General features: G+C 41.9%; 1 protein-coding gene across 3 annotated transcripts; it reads right to left on the bottom strand.

The window, feature by feature from the left end:
• Window positions 1-321: 321 nt before the first annotated feature.
• On the bottom strand, window positions 322-22,092 carry jhy (junctional cadherin complex regulator). 3 transcript variants are annotated; one of them, XM_042091206.1, is made up of 8 exons: window positions 21,541-22,092; window positions 17,085-17,805; window positions 11,947-12,039; window positions 10,397-11,025; window positions 3,225-3,486; window positions 1,959-2,045; window positions 1,199-1,342; window positions 322-899 (listed from the first exon to the last, which is right to left on the bottom strand). In XM_042091206.1, the coding sequence occupies exons 1-8, from the start codon at window positions 21,771-21,773 to the stop codon at window positions 678-680; spliced, it is 2,391 nt and encodes a 796-aa protein (XP_041947140.1). In that variant the 5' UTR covers window positions 21,774-22,092; the 3' UTR covers window positions 322-677. The 3 variants fall into 3 exon arrangements, with proteins under 3 accessions (XP_041947140.1, XP_041947139.1, XP_041947141.1); XM_042091205.1 differs by having other exon boundaries at window positions 11,947-12,045; window positions 21,541-22,091; XM_042091207.1 differs by lacking the exon at window positions 1,959-2,045 and having other exon boundaries at window positions 11,947-12,045; window positions 21,541-22,091.
• Between the last annotated feature and the right edge of the window lie 89 nt (window positions 22,093-22,181).

Raw genomic sequence — 22,181 nt, 5'->3', positions numbered from 1 at the left:
GATCAGGGTAGCTTCAAAGTACAATTTTTGTTTGACCCTTTTTTTTTTAGCTGGACTGAGGTGGAGGGGGAAGATGGAGATAGACATAGCTCAGAGATAAACTACAAAAAAGATCTTCCAATCAAATTTCGTCTCTAGACGGATCTTATGAAATGCGAGGTATTTGATAGAGATTGAAAAAAATACAATACAACATATATTAGTACACTCATAATATACAACTTATACAGAAAAATGCTTAATTAGTAGATTTTTAAGCAGATACAGTCTGTTTTTATCTTGTCTGAAGCGCTACACCATTACAAATAGATGCTGAATTTGTAAGAGTTCAATCTTCTCTGTCGCATGGGTTAACCCACGGACAAACTGCTTTTTATTTAAAATATTTATGAATAAAACATATTATACAACAAATGCATTTTGAGGTCATGAACGGACATTTTAACAAGATTTTAACATCCATCGTTCCTTCTTGACAACTCATTGAAAATTCAGTCAACATGTGTTTGGAGGAACTGAGTTCTGATGGAGACCCTCCAATATGGCAGATTGCACTGCCAAGACGTTTAAATGCCATTTCATTTGACTGCGTAAAAGAATATACTCCACAAGATAAGAAAGTGCTCAGAGATTTCCTTATAAAGCCCTACATCTAGTCAAACCTGCGCCATGGCGGGTTAAATAGCATGAACAGCGCTGAGCTGAGCCACGGCCTGCTTCTCTTGCTCGTGCCGCTGGCGCAGGCTCTCCAGCAGGGTCAGCCGGCCAATGTCCACCTCACTCAAATAGCTCGACTGCGCCTGGGCCTGAGCACCTGCGGCCTGCGTCTGCGTCTGGGACTCCTTCTTCGGCCTCGGTGACACTTTCGGCTTTGCGATAGTTCTGGCATATTCCAAAGCCTGGGCCAAAACAAAACATATAAAAGCATTTTATATTTTAGCATTTTCTTCATTTCATGATAACTAATATCAACAGCATACAATATCCTAGCTTGTATTGCTTCTAACACTTTAATGAGGTTGATGATACATTAGCGAATGAAGATCAATAGAGAGCGCTGGACACCCAAGGTATTTAAAGGGTAAAGAGCATGCGAGTTGCTTATCATCACCCAACGTCTGTGCTGATGCTCGATACAAAAGTGGACAGCCCGAGCCAGCCTGCTTTAAAGGGCTGTGGTGGGGTGGATGTCCAGTACCTTCCTCCTGGGAGTCGTGTCCTTGTCAGTCCTCTCCGGGGCCTGTGTCTTTGCCCGAGCCGGTAGAAAGGGAATCCTACTTATGTTCTTGTTCTGCTGCCGGATCACATCTGAATACAGCTTCTGGCGTCTCATTTTCTCTGCCTGGGAGCGTTGAAAGGAGAGAGAGAGAGGGGACAGATTACAAAAGAGGGGTTTAATTAACTGGACCATTTATAGCCTCTTTGTTATAAAGCACTCTGGACCTTGTCTGACCAACAAAACAATAAAAGACAATATTACAAGGGGGAAAACAGAACAAATAATTTTCTCTGAAATGGCTATTTTTACACTGGTAACTGACTGGCTACTGTGCACAAAAACATGCTTTGCAGTAGGCAGCCATTTCACATGCAGGGATTGAGAAGTAGCATTCACGCTTAATAACTATTAGACTTCCACTTCCCACACTAACTGTCCATTGATTCGATCTGAATCTCTTTGACCAATTAACACCTGATTGCTAAATGGACACAATAAAGAAGTGCTTGACAACACAAAGAGACAACGGAAAATTACAGCTAAAGATTAATACATGTGATGATGTGATTTCTTTGGGAGAGGTGTACTTTCATAATGTGATATGTGTATTTTCATTGCATTTCCATTTAAGCAATCTATTATTATGTAATTAAAATATTAAGACATCCAATTGTGTGTACATGGAGCTTCAAGATACCACAACAAGTACACTGGCAATGCATCATTGCAAATTGCTTACAGTTGTTTCTGTTACAGCATTACTTGGTCCAAGACCTCCAAGCTTCACATTGTGCTTAATACTTTTATAATCCTTGAGTGTGTACACCTGTAAATATATACACGCGCACACACACACACACACACACACACACACACAAAGAAAGACACATGAACAAACAAACAAACAAATACAAATACACCTGTGAAAGGCTGCCAAGTGTGTACAAAATACAAAAATCATTGGTTTCTCCTTTCGTATAAACATGTGCACTGGGGGGCCAGGAGCCACCAGACTCCCATGGCCCAGGGAGTAAGCAGTTAATCCACCATAGAACGCCGAGCAGCAATCCACAAGCCGGCCCTTGGACAAAAGGGGGACTAATCATTTTAGATCAGACGGGACTCTTAAGGGCTCCAGGGCCACTCGTGAATTAGCCATTGGTCATGGACACTGCAGGACAGGCCCAGGCTTCTTTCTCTGGGCTCTGATCCGTTTCCCCTGGGTACCTCGCTTGGGGTGTTTTACAAACTCGCCACACTAATCCGCTGAGTCTTGTCCTGGAGACGGCCAGACTGAACTAAGGGTCTGTCCTTGTGGATGTGATGTGATGTGATGAGTAGGTGTGTGTCCTTGTGTGTGTGTGTGTAGTTTGTGTCTGTGTGTGTGTGTGTGTGTGTGTGTGTGTGTGTGAGAGAGAAACTTGTAATCTTCATAATCTCCGAGCTAATTCTGTTTATAGTGAGGGTAGCTTTTTTGTTCACACACACTCGACTACCATATGTGTTTGTTAATGTCTCTAATGTCCTTTGCCAGCAGATTCACTAGCATGGTGGTAGGTTCGCCTTTAGAGGGTCGCACCTGTGAGACTAAAGCTGACAGCCAAAGAAAAAAGGCATCGTCATTAAATGCAAATGGCCACCTTATCGGCCGGCCGTCTTGCACACAAGGCTTTCACTTAATCACCTTAGCTCCTGATACCTTTCAAGATGTCTTTTGTGGCCCTGTCTTATGTCATCATCTCATAGCAATTAAGCACATTCTCAATTACTTATACAATTAACCTGATGGTTGTATCTGCACAATTAGGCCCCACACTTGGAACACCTGTAAGATGCTGTCTTTCCAATCCCCCCCCCACACACACACACACACACAAATTATTCATCCTTATGCATTGTGTTTTTCATGCTCTCTTGCACTCTCCCTTTCTTTCTCTCTCTCTCACACACCCCCACACACTTACACAGACACACACCCCCCCCCCCCCCCCCCACACACACACACCTTATATCCCGCCTGTGCCTTTGTGTGCCTCTGCCTCTCCAGCTGAGCCAGGTACCCATCAGAGCAGCTCCTGGGGCCGAGTGTCCCCGTGCCGCCCAGAGCCCCGCCAGCCATGCGCTCCTCTGCCACGGTCCTGCCAATAGGGGGCAGCACAGCATAGGGTCCCACGCTCTCTGTGGAATGGCTGGATTTGAGCGAGGGATCGCGCGTCTGCACAGCAGGCTCCTGGCTCCAGTCTGCATTAGGCTGCCACATGGTCACTCTGGAAAACACATCAATACACAGTCCAGCAGGTTAGCCACCACAACTCTGTAAACACACAAAGTTGAATAAATAAGTGAAATAAGCAACAGTTGTCCTGACGATGACTTATTTTACCCATAATCTACCTGTATTTGCTGTATTTCCACCTGTTTTTCACCACACCTGAACTAAGTACCTTGTTACAACGAAGTGCGTGTGCCTCAATGAAGTTTGTGGTATTTGCACTTTTACTCAGTATAGCTTACAGTAGGGAAGGAATGCATCTCATTAGCATGTAGCCGAAGGCAAATCCAGAACCTTTTTTTAATGCAGCTTTCTACACCATCCTTCACTATGGTTTAGCACCATATCCTTGTATATGTAATACCATTGAATATTTAATGCATCAGTGAAATAAAAAAGGACGCTCTTTTCATGTCCTAAAGTCCTCTCTTGAAGCTTACATTCCTGCTTGATTAGTGCTAACAAAAGAATTCAACTTAAATATCTAAAGGCTTACCTAAAGGGGTCATTTAATCTTCTGACATTGACATCCAAAGTACTGTCTGAGCTATGCAGCAATTTCCTGGAGGTCATGGCACAATTGATGGTATAGATAACCCAAGCCAATTAAAATAAAATAATACTAAAAGCGGGCACCTGACGGTCTAAAGCCCTATAACTCACCCCTTAAGCTATGTTCAGAATCACTTCCGGTTGTTTAAAAAAACAAATCAGATTCTGAGTGCCTCCATCTTCTCTTCCAGTCCGTTAACTTTAAACTCTGTGACCAAACTGATCAGCAGCACCCATCTGCTCCGGCCACCCTCTGCCCACCTGCTGACCAGAGGCCAGGCCCAGCTGTTCGCCCTCAGCCCTTTGGCAGTCAACTGGGACAACCAGGCTCGTTCATGGGGCTGGATCTGTCCCCTTCATATGGGAAATTAGTAGTAGTCACGTTCCTTCTAAAGATAAGGGATTTTGATCCTGCTTTGATGGATCATTCTAGACCCATGTCTAATTTTTTATTTATTTATTTTTTAAACGAGACATCACTGCACGTTGTGCGCCATCTGTAACATCTTGCTTTGATAGCACCACATTCTATACAGATAACTAATATTTGAACACTTCAAGATATAAGCTTAAAGCAGAGGGGTGCACCACATAAGCAAGTGGACCATGTTTGACAGCTCGCATGAGCCCATGCCATTTACCAAGTAGCCTACTTTAAAGTAATATCACAAGCTCTTGTTGAAATTTAGCAAATAATAACTACACACAAGGAAAAGGCTACAACACCAACAGCCTAGTTTACACAAAAACTTGCTAATATGCTAACTGGCATCTATTTGAAATGTTATCAGCAAAGTTGTAATGTGAAAACTTTGTTTCACGTATGTTCTGATAACTTCCGAACTACATACTGATATTAATCTTTCATATGCATGAGACCCATATAGCATCACAATGAATTTGAAGCTCATGCTAAAAGTTTGCTTGTAAAAACATAAATGGGCCATTCTACCGAATTCGTGCAAATTGCTGTCCCAGACCCTAAACATTTATTTAAAAAGCATTTATGCTTTTTGTGACTAACACTACGTCCTATATTTTGGAAAATCAGCGATATTTCCAATTGCACATTTATACAAATTAAATGCATTTAAGAATATTTAAGACTAGGCCTACAGCCTTAGTTTACTTTCTATGGTTACGTTGTAGCGCTATAGATAGACAAATTGCCAACATGCCTAAACATGAATGAAAAAGTGGAGCAGAAAGACTGAGAAAATATAGACAAAGATTGAGGGATGACCCAGTAAAGTACCAAGAACATTTAAGAAAGGAAAGAGAAAGAAATCATTGTTCAACTGCATATCCGATATGTAGAAGTATTAGTTAGGAAGACCGAGGGCCCTATCTTACACCGAGTGCATCAAGGAACCAGGCACAACACAATTGTTTTCCTAGTTTGAGGTGAGCACATTTTATCATTATTCCGCCAGACACCCATGCTGTGTGATCCTTGCACACCCACAGGTGTATCGATGAAAAAAACAAGTGTGGTCAGGCATGTGATCACAAATTGCTATTTTGACGCCACTGAAAATGAGAACACCACTGACCAAGAAACGTGGTCTAAAGTTGAATGGGCATTCATTCAGTTATTTTGAGGGTGTCAGGAATCTAACAGCCTGAGACCTTAGCAACAAGTCCCTGGAAACACAATTCAAAGACTTTGCCGGTGTGCTTGGATGAATGATGCATTTTTAACATTCATTGGAATGTTATCGGGGTGCACACCTATGGCCCTTTTTTCGCACTGGTGCATGGCGGAAAACTCGTTTTTTTCCCAGCGCAAATTTTATTTTCTTACTATGCATGTCTCTTTTTTAAGCAATGCGCCAAGGGGTGTGGCAATTAACAACCTAAGGAATAGTCTGGCGTGTCTAAAAATCGCTATGTACACTACCTAAAATGCATTACGCCACTGACCAAGAGAAACCTGGTCAGAAGTCCATGACGAGTTGTTCATATGTTATTTTAAGAGCGCATTATCAACAGTGATATGGGCGGGTGCACAACCCACCATCCTTCTATTATCCATGAATGCGCACCAATGCACATCCATGCAAAACATTACAAATTACACGATTACAATGGGAAACACAATTAGAATGAAGATATTACGAAATACATCTCACAATGAGTAGTTATACACCAATCACCATCATTTTCAAATTGGTAATGACGGAGAGGCAAATATGAAGCACAGCTGAAGAGGCACCGTCACGAGATGTAAGCAACTCCTCTGCAGGATAAATGTTTTTTTATTCAGTCATTCAAACATTACTGGGGTAAGTGCTGCTTTTTCCAGGATATGTTTTTGATGGTAACCCATTGTCAGTCAATAGTGAAAGTAACTAGATGTACCGCATAGCGGTACAAAATATGACCGCCGCTCAGTCCTGTACACCCGTTCAGCGAAATCACAGTAATCAATTTTTTTCCATCTTCTACTTCATCCCCCACTCTTGAAACTTTTGTGTATGCTTGTTTGGCATGCCTGTGTGTGTGTGCGGGCTGCACAGAAAGTAGCCTACTGGCGCTGCGAAGGTTTAGATTTGTAGCACTAGCCAAAAAAATTGTAGCATTGTTATAAAACCTTTAAAATCTCTAAACAATCACAAGTAGGGCAGTTCATCACAGTTCATCCATTGCAACTGGACTGATGAAAGGTAATGTACACCTGTAGTCTACATTGTATTTGGGGAAAGCAGAAGGTATCAGTTTTACTTTTATTTATTTATTTATAAACAAACAAACAATCCCTCTCATTTCCAAGAAGAGGTCATGCCATGGATTTTTGTGAATGTTTCTTCGTCTACATATGCAAGATTTTAGTCATCTTTAGTTCATATGATATTCAACTTTATTGTCAATGCACAAATTAAATACCAATAGTCTAAAACGAAATGCAGTTTTGCAGGCTACTTTACTTTGAGCCATGCTCTTACTTACTTGAAACACCTTTGAAAATAGAGGATTGAAGTAGCGGTGTTGAACGTGAGCTCAGATGCTTTTTGAGAATTTATGTGGTCTTAATGCAACATTTTACAAAGCTCTGACAGGGCCACCAAGGACTGTGAGCGAATCAACAGCAGAAAAACCTATTTAGCAAGCAGAAATGTCCCAGCCTGTTTAGGATGCTTCATAGACAGGTTATCTTTCAAGTATATTTTCCATTAACTTACCTCCTGTTAGTAGGCTATGGTCAGAAAAGAATGAGATGACAGCCAATCAAATTGGCCTCAATCACTCAACCAATGCTAATGGTAGGCCTAACATTATTTTACCTAGGTCCTAGGCTATGATATAACTTGTATAAGATTAACGTACCTGCAGTAAAAAACCAAGCATGCGCCATCTGGTGGACAAACTACTACCTAACGCCAATACTGGAAATGCAGCCAAATGATGATGAATATTTGGTTTTCCTTTAATCCTACTGAATTTGTAATTATGTATCGGCCGTTCTAATTGCCGATACCGATAGTATGTGCGTGCCTGTGTGTGTGCGTGTGTATATGTGTGCGTGTATGTGTGTGTGTTTGTGTGTGTGCGTGTCTGTGTGTGTATGTGTGCGTGCATACGTGTGTGTGTGTGTGTGTGTGTGTGCCTGTGGATGTGTGTGTGTGTGTGCATGTGTATGTGCGTGTGTGTTGATGTATGCATGTGTGTTTGCGAAAAAGAGTGCCTGTGAGACAATATCCTCTTCAAGCAACCCTTCGCTCAACACCACCATCTACAGGCCAATGAATGTAGAGTCACTAAATGTACACATAACATAATTTTTTTTAGACCCCCCAATGGATGAAATTCTACAAAACTTGGCATACCCCCAGAGAATGTCATGTTAACCATACACATAAAATTTGGTGCAGTTCTGAACATCTTAACTGAAGAGAGGGGCGATTAAAGCAGAATGATATTGCATTTTTTACCGGGGGAGACCACAGGGTCTAGGGGGGCTACATACCCACCAAATTTCATGTGCCCTGGTGTTTCGGTGTCCCGGGTATAGTTGACCAAAAATTCAGGAAGTAGATGACGGGGGGGAAAAAAATAAATAAAAAAAATTAAAAAAAACTTTGACAATCCCTATATGACCGCTTCGCTAGCGGCGGTCATAATTAACTGTGTATAACTGTTTTGTTGTTGACTGACACCACGATGAAGTTAGTTTCACTTTGCCAATGAGTTCAAATAATAGACGAGTGCAAATGCGTGTAGGCTATACTATGCTAGGCTTTAGTAAAGCATTGTTTAGTGGAATAACTGTTCCATACGGTCTCGCAAGCAGATTCCTTCATATGCGCTGCTGACTTAAAATACAGATGCATTCTTTGAAGTTGTGCTGCTGTTAAAGGGAATGACATCATTGGTTTAAATGATGTTACCACCATGTTACCGTTAACACCGCCTTTTTAACATTTAAAGTTAAATGTTAAAAATTAGAATTATTAGAATTATGCCTAGAAGCAATGAAACAACACATATTAATAATAAACTAAATATAGTTCCATTTCATGTTCAAATTTGTCAACTCAAGCAACTCAAGCTTTCGACCATTGGTTTGGGCATTTTATTTTAAAAATAAAGTACCAATTCAGGCACCGTTTTGGCACAGCACCATTTTAAAAGTAGCCTATTGATTTAGCACCTGATCCATTAAACCCAAAGCATACCCAACCCTAATCAAACTGTCCCATGATTAAGACCTCAGACCGTTGAATTCCTGAGGGGTATTTCACAAAGGCAAAATTAAAGCTGCAGTTGGCAAAAATGTTTTGATCATATTCACTGAAACCGACACTATGCTCCAACAGAACAACATAAATCAGCCGGTTTTAGAAAAAAACCTGCACTTCTATTTGTCATTTGTTTTGCAAAAATCCACAGCTCCCGGTTCTTCTGGTCCAATCAGAGCAGGGCTGTGTGAGATACTGTCAATCAGTCTGGTGCAGTCTGGTGCGCACTGATGAGCACAAATTCGATGAGAGGGTGCCCGGTGGTAGTGGGGGAGGGGTATGAGAGTTGTAAACATTCAACATTTTGGCTAAATCCCCTCAATCTGTCATACTTGCCAACTGCAGCTTTAAGACATCCAAGATAAAGCGAGGTTTGACATTGTCTGGTCATTCTAGCTAAACTCGTTTCACTAACGCCAATCCAAGATGAGTAGGAGCAACTATGTCAAGCCAGGTATAAGTAATTCAGGATGTGTGCGCGTTCTCGTTTCTGCCCTAAAGAATTCACGGTTGGAATAAAAAAAGATGCGGAAAATAGCGTCATTCGCACAAAGTGAACAACCGTTTTGATATAGACTAATAATGAAAAAAAGTTGTCCTTTTTGTAATGGGGAATCATAGCTATTTCTGTAAAAGAGTAGGCGTGGTAGGCCAACTGAATGCAAATTTACGTATGCACCCACGTGTGAGTGCTTCCTTGTCTCGGCACGCAACGTCATTAAGAAAGCGCTTGCCACTGCAAAGATGCACATAGTATGAAATAGCCTACCTTTATATTATAGATGAAAACACCTTCGAAAACTTGCCCCTCTACTTCCAATCAACTACAGTAGGATCAAACGTCTATCAACAAAAGAAGCAAACAACGAGTACCTAGGCCTATGTTAATAATTATAAGGCTATCTCAACTATAATAATAACCATATGGTACAGGCAGACAATCTGTTTTGTGAGCAAATACATTCAGCAAATAGTATGTAAATGGAATAAAGCTCCTTACACAGAGCTCTGATTTGAATGACAGCTAGCTGAACCAATAAGACAACATAATTACATTAGAATTAACTTAGCTTGGCTGTTAGCATGGTCGGGACCAGGCTAGGTGCAAAGAATAAATCCCCATGGCAACTTATGTGCCATCTCTTTTGTGACACCAAGTCAAGGCTAAATGCATCCAGGATAACCAAAAAATTCCAGCTTAATCCCTTATCTAGGTTTTGTGAAATACCCCTCTGAAATCCTATACTGGGCAAGAATGGGACAACATTTCATTCTCAAAACTCCAGCAACTGGTCTCAGTTCCCAAACATTTTCAGACTATTATTAAAAGAACAGGTGAAGCAAAACAGTGGTAAACGTGCCCCTGTCCCGCAATTTTGGATGTGTTGTCAAATAAACATGTAGCAATAACTGATATGTTGTCTTTGCACTATTCTCAATAAAATATTGAGTCATATGATTTGCAAATCATAGCATTCTGTCCTTATTTACATTTCACACAGTGTCCCAACTATTTTGGAAACGGGGTTGTATTAAGCCATATCTAGAGTACTTTGCCACAATAGCAGCAACAGCAACAGCAACAACAACAACAACAACAACAACTTCACTGACCTTTCACTGTTCAGGCCCCATAAATGAGCACCACCAGGGGGCATTAGCATGTCTAGGCCCTGCTGTCCAGCCTCTGGAGCAGCGCTGGGGGAGGCCATCAGCAGGGCCCACTGCCCCATGCCAGCCGCGTGGGGAGGGAGCGGGAAGTGGCCTGGACTGCTGTCCGAGCCTGTGAAAAGCGCGGGGTAGACCTGAGGCTGCAGCACCCACTGAGGGGCCCTGGGAGAGACCAACGTTAGGAGGCCGGCCTGCTGCTGCTCTTTGCTGGTGTGGGGGGAGAGGTCCCTGCCTTTGGAGGTGCTCAGGTTTATGTTCAGGTTGACCATGGGGGTCCCGTCTGAGGAAGGAAGAGAGGCAGGGAGACGGGATCGTCTGGGCTGCTGTATTGCTGCTGCTGGACGTGGTGGTGGTGTTGGGGTGTCCGAGGCGTCGCTGGAGGAGCGGGCCTCGTCGATGACCATAATCTCGGCCAGAGTGTGGGTATCCCCTGCAGCCGAAGGCCTGGCGGGGAGCGCGCTCAACCGGCATCTGGTCCGAGCTGCGTGACTCCTGTTGGGCCGGTTCTGCAGGGGAGGTTTGCCATTTCCCCCCTTCGGTTGAGGTTTCCTCTCTCCATGGCCCTGAGTGACCTGCAGTTCAATTAGAACAAGGTTTCACATGTCCTGAAGTATTCTGGGATATCATACACCAGAGTGCTTGACACACTGAACACCAGATATATTCTACTGGGGTAATCTTTTTAAAAATGAAACAAAAATTCCTGACATTTCATATGAAAGCCAAATAATTATGGTCAAATGACAGACATAATAAAATCGAATCATCATGACTATGAATTTAAAAGTGTTCTTGTCTTTTAATTTGTTTTGGTCAGATTTGGTCAATAGCATAAATATTTCAGACATTTATAATAGATTATCTATTTCCCTTTAAAACATTCCCTGTATAACATCCATTGAAGCTACATCCAGATCCAGTTGACATTTCTACATGTTTTTGTGCTCAAGAGGCACCATACAAAGAAGACAGAGCACAGACACACAAAGAAAAGGAAAAGGAGAGAGAGGTATTATGCAGTAAGGACTGCAGCTGTGTCTGTGCATCTAATGCACCTGATCTAGCAAACACCAGCTTTCACCATTCTAATGGGAAAATATTTACACTGCTCTACCTCCCAGCATTAGGGAGGACACTCAAGTGCTCCAAATAATGATGCCTCCGTGTGTGTCTCAGTGTGTGTGTGTGTGTGTTTGTGTGTGTGCCTCTTTTTTAGATCTGGACTCTACTGAACGACATCTCCCAAGCTCCATTGTCGCAGTAAGATTTCGATGAGAGATTGTATCTGCCGTGCAGGACAAAATGAAATCCCGCAGGGCTGGGAACACCGTTGTGCAGACGTTTAGATGTGTTGTTGTCTTTTTCATGTGGAGAGAGAGAGAGCCCTTTGGTAACACTTTACACATTTGGGTCGAGCACAGCCTCTAAGGTGTGCAGCGCAGGGGGGGAAATGAAGGCGATCAGTAAGCCACGCGTCGGTGGAGGGGTTTCACCTTCAGCCTCTGGGTCCTCTGAAGCCACAGGTGCTCAGAATCCAAACTCCTCTCGTCCTCCTGTCTGTCTGTGCTGGAATCTTCCCCGGACTCCTGTACCTTCAGACAAAAAAAAAAACAAAACAAAGAAGCACATACACTAGCTGTCAAGCTACCTTTACACACATGTTACTGATTTACCTTTAGACACTATGAGACCATCAAACACGTCAGTGTAGTAAGTAAAAAAACACAGACACCTACATGCAGAAGCTACATCTCATGTAATTCACACATGTTGCAAGAGCAGAGTAAATCCTAGAAAATGCAGAGGAATTAACACAGTGTGTCCTACAAATATGCACAGAATTCTAGTCATTGATTAGCTAAGGATAGGTCACAAAAGATTGGGCAAGTCACACGGAGACATGTAGCATTTTTTATCACAGTGCAACGCACAGATGCTGAACTCTGGCTACAGATTTAAGGCCTAATCGATCCTACACACATGAATCAATTCATACCCATGCCAAAATAAGTGTCTATATAAGCTCACGTTGTATCCAATGCACTCTTTCAATACCTCTTAATGCACTAGCTCAAGGAGAGAACCCACTGCTAATGCTGTAATGAAAATCATTTAGTTAACTTCAGGCAGCCTTTCACAACTGGGGACAATCTGAGCCTGATCAATGGTATTGATGGCTTGAAGAGCCCCTCAATGAATGCAACTAATTCTGAAAAGCGTGAATAGGCGAAGGTCATGACCAACCAAGCTGCCGTGAGTGGCTCGGGTTGTAATATATCCATCAATAAACACGCCGTCACGCTGGTCTATCTATTTAGCCAAAGGCCAGGTAACCGCGGAGGTAATTGCACGGTCTGACTCCCACTGTTGGCATCAGAGCGGTCACTGGCAGATGATTGTTACAGTACATGCAGAAAAGAGGGGGTTTGGAGGCATGGAAAGAGGGGGCTCTGGAGTAGTTTAGAAGGGTGGCTAAAAGTGAGAGCTACCATTGATAGTGAAATGTTGCCCGACATCACTGACACCCGTCCTGTCTATTGTCCGGCTGGATCAAAAGAAACAAAGGTCTGTTCTGTTTAACAAAACGCTGCTCTTGAAACAGCATGGGGCTTTTTTTCCATGTGAGCCACAGAGTTTTGAAGCAAAGCATGACTGCAGGGCTACAGTCAACAAAAACAATAGGATTCAACAAATCAAAACAAGCACGAGCCTAGGTGACATGTCTCTCTTACAGCATAGCAATGCCTACACTACGAGTGAAGAATAGCAGCATACCAGTACTTTACCCTTGGGGTTAGGGTTTCTTCCAGCATGAATGTTACATGGAGGATCATGTAACATAATACAAAATGATTACTCACTAAAAGGTCCAGTGGGCAATTCTGGTGAAGGGTTGTTAATATTTGAGCTCAACAGCAAATCAAATTACCGGTACACATCCACCTTCCGTGCTTCCATGAAATAATGTGATTGGCTGTGTATGTCTTAATTAAGTTATAGGGCTGAGCACACAAAATGCACAGCTAGGCCATGAGGAACAAATAGCTTAATTTGGGAAATAGAATACTTGTGTAGAATTACAGACTGACCTTTCATACTAAAATAAAACAAGAGGGTCTCTATGATATGCCATTCACTTTCTTTTTAATGTTTTTTTTTTGTCTTAAATCGTCTGAGGCAGGCCTACTGGCCTATAGGAGGGACTTCTCTTTGGCAACTTGGCACACACTGGGATGCAGGTGTGGCTCTGCTACTCATCACGCAGGCCTCGGATAGCAGCCTGATTGAAGCAGCCATTGTGGCCGGGAACAGGTGCCTATGATTCAGCTGCGGACAACACATATCGGCTCCTTATGTCCTTTGTGGCGATACAGGGCCACAACCTGAGCCTGTCCCTCTGCCACTGCCTTTTGTCAACTATTTTAATAATCTCAATCACGACGGGAGAATGATCAACCAAAATAGCATTTGGAGCACCGTAAGCTCTGTAATACCTATTCTGTTAAATTGGCCCACGTAATTGCCTCTCTACAGCACAAGCCACAACAAAGTCAGACAATCGGACCTTGCCATTTTCCTCGAGACTAGGATACACAGCTTTCCCGATGAAGACTTCAAAGGGTGCACGGATCTTGAATTGCATTTGGTTGCTATTGTGGCCGCCCAGGCAATCTTGATTAGGTGTTTACACTGAGGTAGAGTATACAGTGGCCGAGAGGCCCGGAGCCATGGTCTAGAGCTATTAAGAGATTGTACATTATGTTCCTGGCTTTGAAGTAAGGGCCCGGGGGAGAACGAGAGACTCCGGCTGAGTGCAATGGTGGAAGATTGCTCGGCTACTTCTGTCTTTATCAAAGGGACCTCTGCTGGATCATCCATCTGCCATTCCCCCAGCCAAAAAGAGAAAAAAGTTGGCGCATTACGAGATTGTGTACGCTTAATAACATCGCTAATTATCGGGATTTAGGATCCTGTCAATGGCGAAACAGCACGTTTGGAAAATACTGATAGCCTGCCTATTACCCAAGTGATTTGATTTAGACAAAAAAAAAAAAAAACACACATGCAATACAAATAGAGTAGGTATGACATTAGATTGAGGGTAAAACATATAGGGTATTATATTACTGGAGGTGAGGGCGTTTCTTACAAACCTTGACCTATAAGAACATACATGTAAAAGTTAAAGGGCTGACCAAGTCATATGAAGACAATAGGCATGTAGCTAATATAAAATCCTTTCGCACTTTGAGAGCAATTTACAAACCGGTTTCCAAAAAAGTTGGGACGCTGTGTAACATATAAACACCAAATGCTATGATTTGCAAATAATGTAAACCCTATATTTAATAGAGAATAGTGCTGAAATTGTAAAATAATAAACAAATTATAACTAAATAATTGCTGAAATAGAGAAACGTCATTGTTTGTTTCAGAAAATATGTGTTCATTTTGAATTTGATGCCAGCAACATGTCTCAAGAAAGTTGGGAAAGGGATGTGTTTACCACGCTATTGCTTTATCCCTTATTTTCACAACAGGTTGTAAATGTTTGGGAACTGAAAAGACGCACATCCTTAATACCATCACAGATGCTGGCTTTTGAACTAATAACAAGTTGGATGGCTCTTTAGCCCAGAGGATGCAGGAGTCCATGTTTTCCAAAAATAATTACAAATTGTGATTCGTGTAACCACAGTTTTCCACTTAATCTCAGTCTAGATAAGGTGGCATTTTCGATCATGTCTAAATACGGTTTCTTCTTTGTGTGGTAGAGTTTTAACTTTGAGAATGGAGCAACAGAGTATATTCACAGACAATATATCGGAAGTTTTCGACTTTTACTGTCTGCCCACAAGTCTAATCGGACCCATTTTGAATAACATGTGGCTAATTACAGTCTACAAGCTATTCATTTTCATTTGAATGTATCTCACAAGTCTCAAAAGTGCCCAATATGAGGTACGTACAAACTCAAACTCAAAATACCACCCTCTTAAAATAAACTCAGAATACCACCCTTTTTAATAAACTCAAAATACCACCCTTTTTAATAAATTCAATTCAAAGATTACTTCAGCTTCTATCCCCTCCTACTCCCCTATACGCCACCCAATCTGAAAAAACACCGTAAGGAACTCGTAATAGAAAACTATCCAGCCCAATCATAGGATCCATAACACACAGGCACACACAGCTTCATGTGGAAGAGAGGAGGGGGGGGGGGGGTTAAGGGTCTGGCTCTGTTTACAATCTCACAATGGTAACGACTCTTCACTATGCAAATGTGCCTGATGTGAGACATTAAGGGGGAACTAGGGCTCAGATGGATAGGGAAAGTTTAGAAATATAGCAGACAGCCATATGCAGGAGTGTGCGCCAAGGTCGCCAAAGCCAATTATAACCCCTGGGCCAGGTGCACTGCTATCTAAGAGGCTATTGCTAACAGTGCCTCTCTCTGATGTCCTTAATGGGTGCTGTAGCACAGATCAGACCATAATAGGCTCTACATAGGCAGACATGCTCTCGGCATATTTTTTTTTTTTTCCATTTTTCTTTCTTTTTTTTTTTTTTTTTACTTTTTGGAGTACATTGCAATTGAAGACTGGATTCAAGAAATTAAACCTGCATTTACAAAAATTGAGCTCTTTATTAGCTGGAGTCTATTGCGAGAGGAAGCCAAAAAACAGGCCCTGATGATATGCTGGTAATAAAATATCAAACAGGAAGCCAATCTTCAATGTTATCTATTCAAGCACTGAAGAGTAAAAGCCCAAAACTAGCCTAATGAGTACCAAACTTCAAAACATGTAATATCACATACATCTGGCGAATTCTGTCAACACACATTTAAAAATATCACAAAGGTCAAATATGGTATACATAAGGTCAGAAGAGCTTTAATAATCTTAACCTTCTGGGTTTACACTAAATAAATAGCTAAAGGCAGACCACAAATGTCTTGGAGATACACAAATAAAATGGATTTTGGAAATAGACTGAAATACTCTTTTTTTGGCAAGCAGGACCAACTTATTCCTTACCCTTATTCTCTTATAGTTATGTTATTGGGGCTTTTCATTTCACAAGGTGACAGCAACCATTTGGACATGAAGGACTCTGCATTCCTGACAGCACCATAACAGCTCTGATTCCTGCAATGCTAGTGTGACCCCTTGTGGATCTTTTGGTAAATGCAGTCCCAATGAGTGAATGACTAACTGATGTCCACATGATTTCTCAGATTTGGTTATACATTCAGACAGGTTATTCAATTCAATGAAATGATGCTGAAATGATTCTTAAAATGAATCAAAAGTCATCTTACTGTTTGAGATCGCCTCCTTGGCCATTCAGAAATGTATTACATTTCATTACATTAACCACACAATAAAACATCTGCCATGACCGTAATGATAAGACAGTAAAACCTGTACAGACCCCTGCAATAACAATCAAACTTCATTTGTTCAGGAACCACTGTATACTCTTCGACAACATTTGACCATCTCTGCAGCTAATAAAATGGGGATTTCCTATCTTATCAGATTTTTTCTCTAATCTTATAAGATGATCTCACCTCTACACCTAAACTTATCCTTGCCTAAGTAAGAGACGGTCCGACACAAACCTCATCTGTTGGCTCCGGCTGGTCAGTCCTCTTCCCATGCCTCCTCAGGTATGACCCCTGCTTGGATCGGTTCACACCCAGCGTCGCCTTGTTCAGTTCTACCTTGTCCGTCCTTGGTTTGGCTGCCCTTGCGTTTGACCGTCTGTGTGAGCGACTCTTCTGACTGAGGGGAAAGGCCCCCTGATGGTCTTTGACTCGGCCAGTGCCTACCTCCCCTTGCTCTGGGGGTTCACCTGTTAGGTCATGTCCCTCGAGGGTTGTTCTGTGATGCTGGTGCCTTCGTGGCTTGGGTATACGGGGCTTCAAGGTGCGATTTGAATGACCTCCTCCGGCTGTTGCCCCTGATGCAGGTGGGGACTGTGTCTGACTGTGTGTCGCTGAGGAGGAGTTGGCTGCTACCTGATGTTCTGGTGGATGCAGGTGGAAGGAGGATGCGGGGAGATCAGCCTGGACGCCGCTAAGCTTCTCTACTTTGACGTGGGCCTCCGTGGATCCACCGGATCGTACAACCCTGTGACCGATACCGTTGACATTTTCGCAACTTCTCCTCTTGGTCAAGCTCTGGAGTTGCCCAAGGCTTTCATCTGAGCCTGCAGTGGCATCATAGACATCCTTATCCAAGGTGAGCCGTGTCCGCAGCTTGTGGAACAGACGTGCCTCCTCAAAATTCCTCCTCCAGTCAGGGTTGTAGCGTAGGTCTGCATACTCGTCACTGTCATCACTAAGTTTTAATAAAATGTATAAAACAGTTAATAAACATTGACATAGTGAGAATGAAGACATGCAAGATGATGAAGACAAATAATTATCATGCAAAATAAAATGTACAAAGGCCAGGCTTAAATAGTGACATTTCTTCCAAATTAGGAAAGCATATTCAATAAATTATTAGAGAATAGATTAAACAAAAGTTATATTTTGCTTCAAAATCACATCCTATTATCATTGTATTATCAACTTCAAGTCTCTACTCCATAATCCTTAATGAGGTTAACACAGTTTATCTAGCATAATGTGAAAAATGCTGAATATCTAGGCTACTTATACACCCCTTGAGAGCATCTGAATACAACTTAATAGTAACAGGTTTTCCCCAGTTGAAAACCCAGGATACAAATTAAACAGCTTTAAATCACTACAGGGTCTTTGTCCCATAAATGAAAAGACCTTGTTAGAATAACCTGGAGGATGTCATTATGGGATTCTCAATGCTATGAGATGCATTACTAATGCCATTGTGCTGTATGCAGTGCTATCTGTAGGCTACAAACCCCGCACTTCACACCACTGAGAGAAAAGGTGGAGATAATTAGGCCAGGTTATGAACAAAGACAAACTTGATAGCAATGTGGTTCACACACAACTGCTAAAGTTAAGCTGAGAGAGAGAGCTTGTTAATGACAACCCTAACAAACCTTACTGTTTTATGATTCCTTGTGCAATGAGGGAATTACTGTGTGTATGTGGAAAATAAGTTCTTCTCAATGCATCACCACCATAGACTGTGTAAGTGCATCACCAACAGACAGCGCTCATCAGGATGTCATTCATTGTAAATGGATAGAATACGATGAGCCGAGGACCGTCATCTATTTTGTCTCTGCATTCACACGTGAACCTTTTGTGGAGACTTGCCACAGTCATTGCACTGCAACAATATATGGGTGAAGTACCACTTCACAGCATGCTCATCAATGACCAAAGAGAATGTCTCTCTCTTTAAACGGGCAAACCACATTTATTGGGGCCAACGGGCAACAGTTGTGGTGGTAACGGGATAGCGCCAGAACAGATGTGGGCATTCAGACTCCAGATTCCTACATCTGCGTTGGAGGAGGATAAAGGGTCGTCCATTTGATGACAACAAAGCAACTGCTTTTTAAATAGTGTTCACAATGGGTCCTCGTTGCAATGACCTCAAACAAAACAGAAATCTAATTTCACTCAAATGAGGGCAGTTACATGGAAAGTGATGAAATTAGGGTCTTTAGGCCAATTAGACATGAGCATGTCTCATTCTGAAGGCTTTCATTATCCATTTTTAGTGAATTGAATAAAAGCAGAGCTTATTATTACCTTTATCTACCATTAGGATCCATTCAATAAAACAAACAAAAAAATGGACTCAAAGGGATTTAAATGTATAAGTGCTCAAATGTGTAATTTGCCATAAAAAGCTTGTCTATGTCTGTTGCATATTGCAAATAGGCTTGGGCCAGTTACAAAGGTCTCTACTAAGCTAATGCAAAGACCAACCTTTTCAAAGCCTTGGCTATACATTTGTTGAACAGAGGCTGGCTATACAGGTGCTGGTCATATAATTAGAATATCATCAAAAAGTTGATTTATGTCAGTAATTCCATTCAAAAAGTGAAACTTGTATATTATATTCATTCATTACACACATACTGATATATTTCAAATGTTTATTTCTTTTAATTCTGTTGATTATAACTGACAACTAATGAAAATCCCAAATTCAGTATCTCTGAAAATTTGAATATTACTTAAGACCAATACAAAAAAAGTTTTTTTAGAAATGTTGGCCAACTGAAAAGTATGAACATGAAAAGTATGAGGATCACTCAATACTTAGTTGGGGCTCCTTTTGCCTGAATTACTGCAGCAATGTGGCGTGACATGGAGTAGATCACTCTGTGGCACTGCTCAGGGGTTATGAGAGCCCAGGTTGCTCTGATAGTGGCCTTCAGCTCTTCTGCGTTGTTGGGTCTGGCGTATCGCATCTTCCTCTACACAATACGGCATAGATTTTCTCAGGCGAGTTTGCTGGCCAATTAAGAACAGGGATACCATGGTCCTTAAACCAGGTAGCTTTGGCACTGTGTGCAGGTGCCAAGTCCTGTTGGAAAATAAAATCTGCATCTCCATAAAGTATGTCAGCAGCAGGAAGCATGAAGTGCTCTAAAACTTCCTGGTAGACGGCTGTGTTGATCCTGGACCTCAGAAAACACAGTGGACCAACACCAGCAGATGACATGGCACCCCAAACCATCACTGACTGGAAACTTTACACTGGACTTCAAGCAACGTGGATTCTGTGCCTCTCCTCTCTTCCTCCAGACTCTGGGACCTTGATTTCCAAAGGAAATGCAAAATTTACTTTCATCAGAGAACATAACTTTGGACCACTCAGCAGCAGTCCAGTCCTTTTTGTCTTTATCCCAGGCGAGACGCTTCTAACACTGTCTCTTGTTCAACAGTGGCTTGACACAAGGAATGTGACAGCTGAAACCCATGTCTTGCATAAGTCTGTGTGTGGTGGTTCTTGAAGCACTGACTCCAGCTGCAGTCCACTCTTTGTGAACGGGTTTTGTTTCACAATCCTCTCCAGAGTGCGGTTATCCCTATTGCTTGTACACTTTTTTCTACCACATCTTTTCCTTCCCTTCGCCTCTCTATTAATGTGCTTGGACACAGAGCTCTGTGAACAGCCAGCCTCTTTAGCAATGACGTTTTGTGTCTTGCCCTCCTTGTGCAAGGTGTCAATGGCCGTCTTTTAGACAACTGTCAAGTCAGCAGTTTTCCCCATGATTGTGTAGCCTAGACTAAGAGACCATTTAAAGGCCTTTGCAGGTGTTTTTTAGCTGATTTTAGCTGAGTTAATTAGCTGATTAGAGTGTGGCACCAGGTGTCTTTAATATTGATCCTTTTCACAATATTTAAATTTTCTGAGATACTGAATTTGGGGTTTTCATTAGTTGTCAGTTATAATCATCAAAATTAAAAGAAATAAACACTTGAAATATATCAGTCTGTGTGAAATGATTATACAAGTTTCACTTTTTGAATGGAATTACTGAAATAAATCAACTTTTTCATGATATTCCAATTACATGACCAGCGTCTGTAATGGTTCAGGACTGCTGTAAATGTTGCCTGTAACTTGGTTTCATGTTTTATAGCCAGTCTTTATGCCACCTCATGTGCAAGTCAAGAACTGCATGACTCCCAAAGGTAGCTCCTGTAACTACGGATACATTCACACACCTTTGTTTTGGTTACTGTTAAATAATGAAAGATAGAATTGGGCAGACTCAGAGCCAACACTTTTCTATTAAACATCCTTCGTGGTTCAAAAGACAAGTTAGGCCTACACACGAATAGTTAGTTCACCTTACAAGAAACAAGCCTAGGCATCAAAGCAGATTATGTGAAGCACACAATTAGGCCTCTTTATATTAACTATTCAAGTGGTAAACAAACAGTTAGCCCTGATCAGTGATATTTCTCAACTGAACAAAGTAGGCTAGTCGGTGGGTCTAAGTTAACCGCATGGGTTGCATATCATCGTCGTTGGCCATTGAAAGTTTGGCAAATGTGTTATGGTAAAACCATTCGAATGTATGACTGAATTAAGTAACCAGGCTGACTGAAGGATAGCCTACGAAAATATGCTATAAAACAGCAGCCTAATGCATCGTCTGCATTCATTTACCTTGTCGCTTCCTCGTCAGTCCTTGTAGTTCGGTTGTCCACGGGTGTAGCAGGTGTCACCTCCAGACTGTCGTAAATGAAATGATTTCGCTTCAAATTGATATCTGAACCATTTTCCTCGATTTGAATGTTTACGTTACTGCCAATACGCGTCTGAAGCTCCAACTGATAGGCCTTTTCCTGGACCAAGCTGTCTGTGTCCGAATCAAGAGAGTCCAACAAACTGAAGGGCATCTTTGCATTATGCTAACGTTGTTGTTGTTAACGTTGTTGACGTTTCATGTCAAAATCGCCAAATGCAGGCACACGTCGCAATGATTCACATCATGAGTGTTGTTAACCATCAACATAACATTAGCTGGTGTTAACATGGTCGTATAGAAACCTTTATGGAGAACTACTAGTTCATAATACAATCACTAACTCAACTGGATTTAAATCTTTCACATTACGATCGTATTAGAGATCAAATGCACAGAGAATTATGAGCTAGTAGGCTAGAGCTAGTTCCCCTCTGAACGCTACACAAACTGTTTCAAACTGTTTCCATGGATACATGGACGCGTACTGTCTACTGGGAACTATGGGAACCAAAGATTATAGAGCGGAGTTCTAGAATCTTTGATGGGGACGACCTTGCCA

Source organism: Alosa sapidissima, chromosome 5 (assembly GCF_018492685.1).
Source record: "Alosa sapidissima isolate fAloSap1 chromosome 5, fAloSap1.pri, whole genome shotgun sequence".
Taxonomy (NCBI): domain Eukaryota; kingdom Metazoa; phylum Chordata; class Actinopteri; order Clupeiformes; family Clupeidae; genus Alosa; species Alosa sapidissima.
The sequence above is the reverse complement of the archived record's forward strand: the minus strand, read 5'-3'. Positions and strand labels throughout refer to the sequence as shown.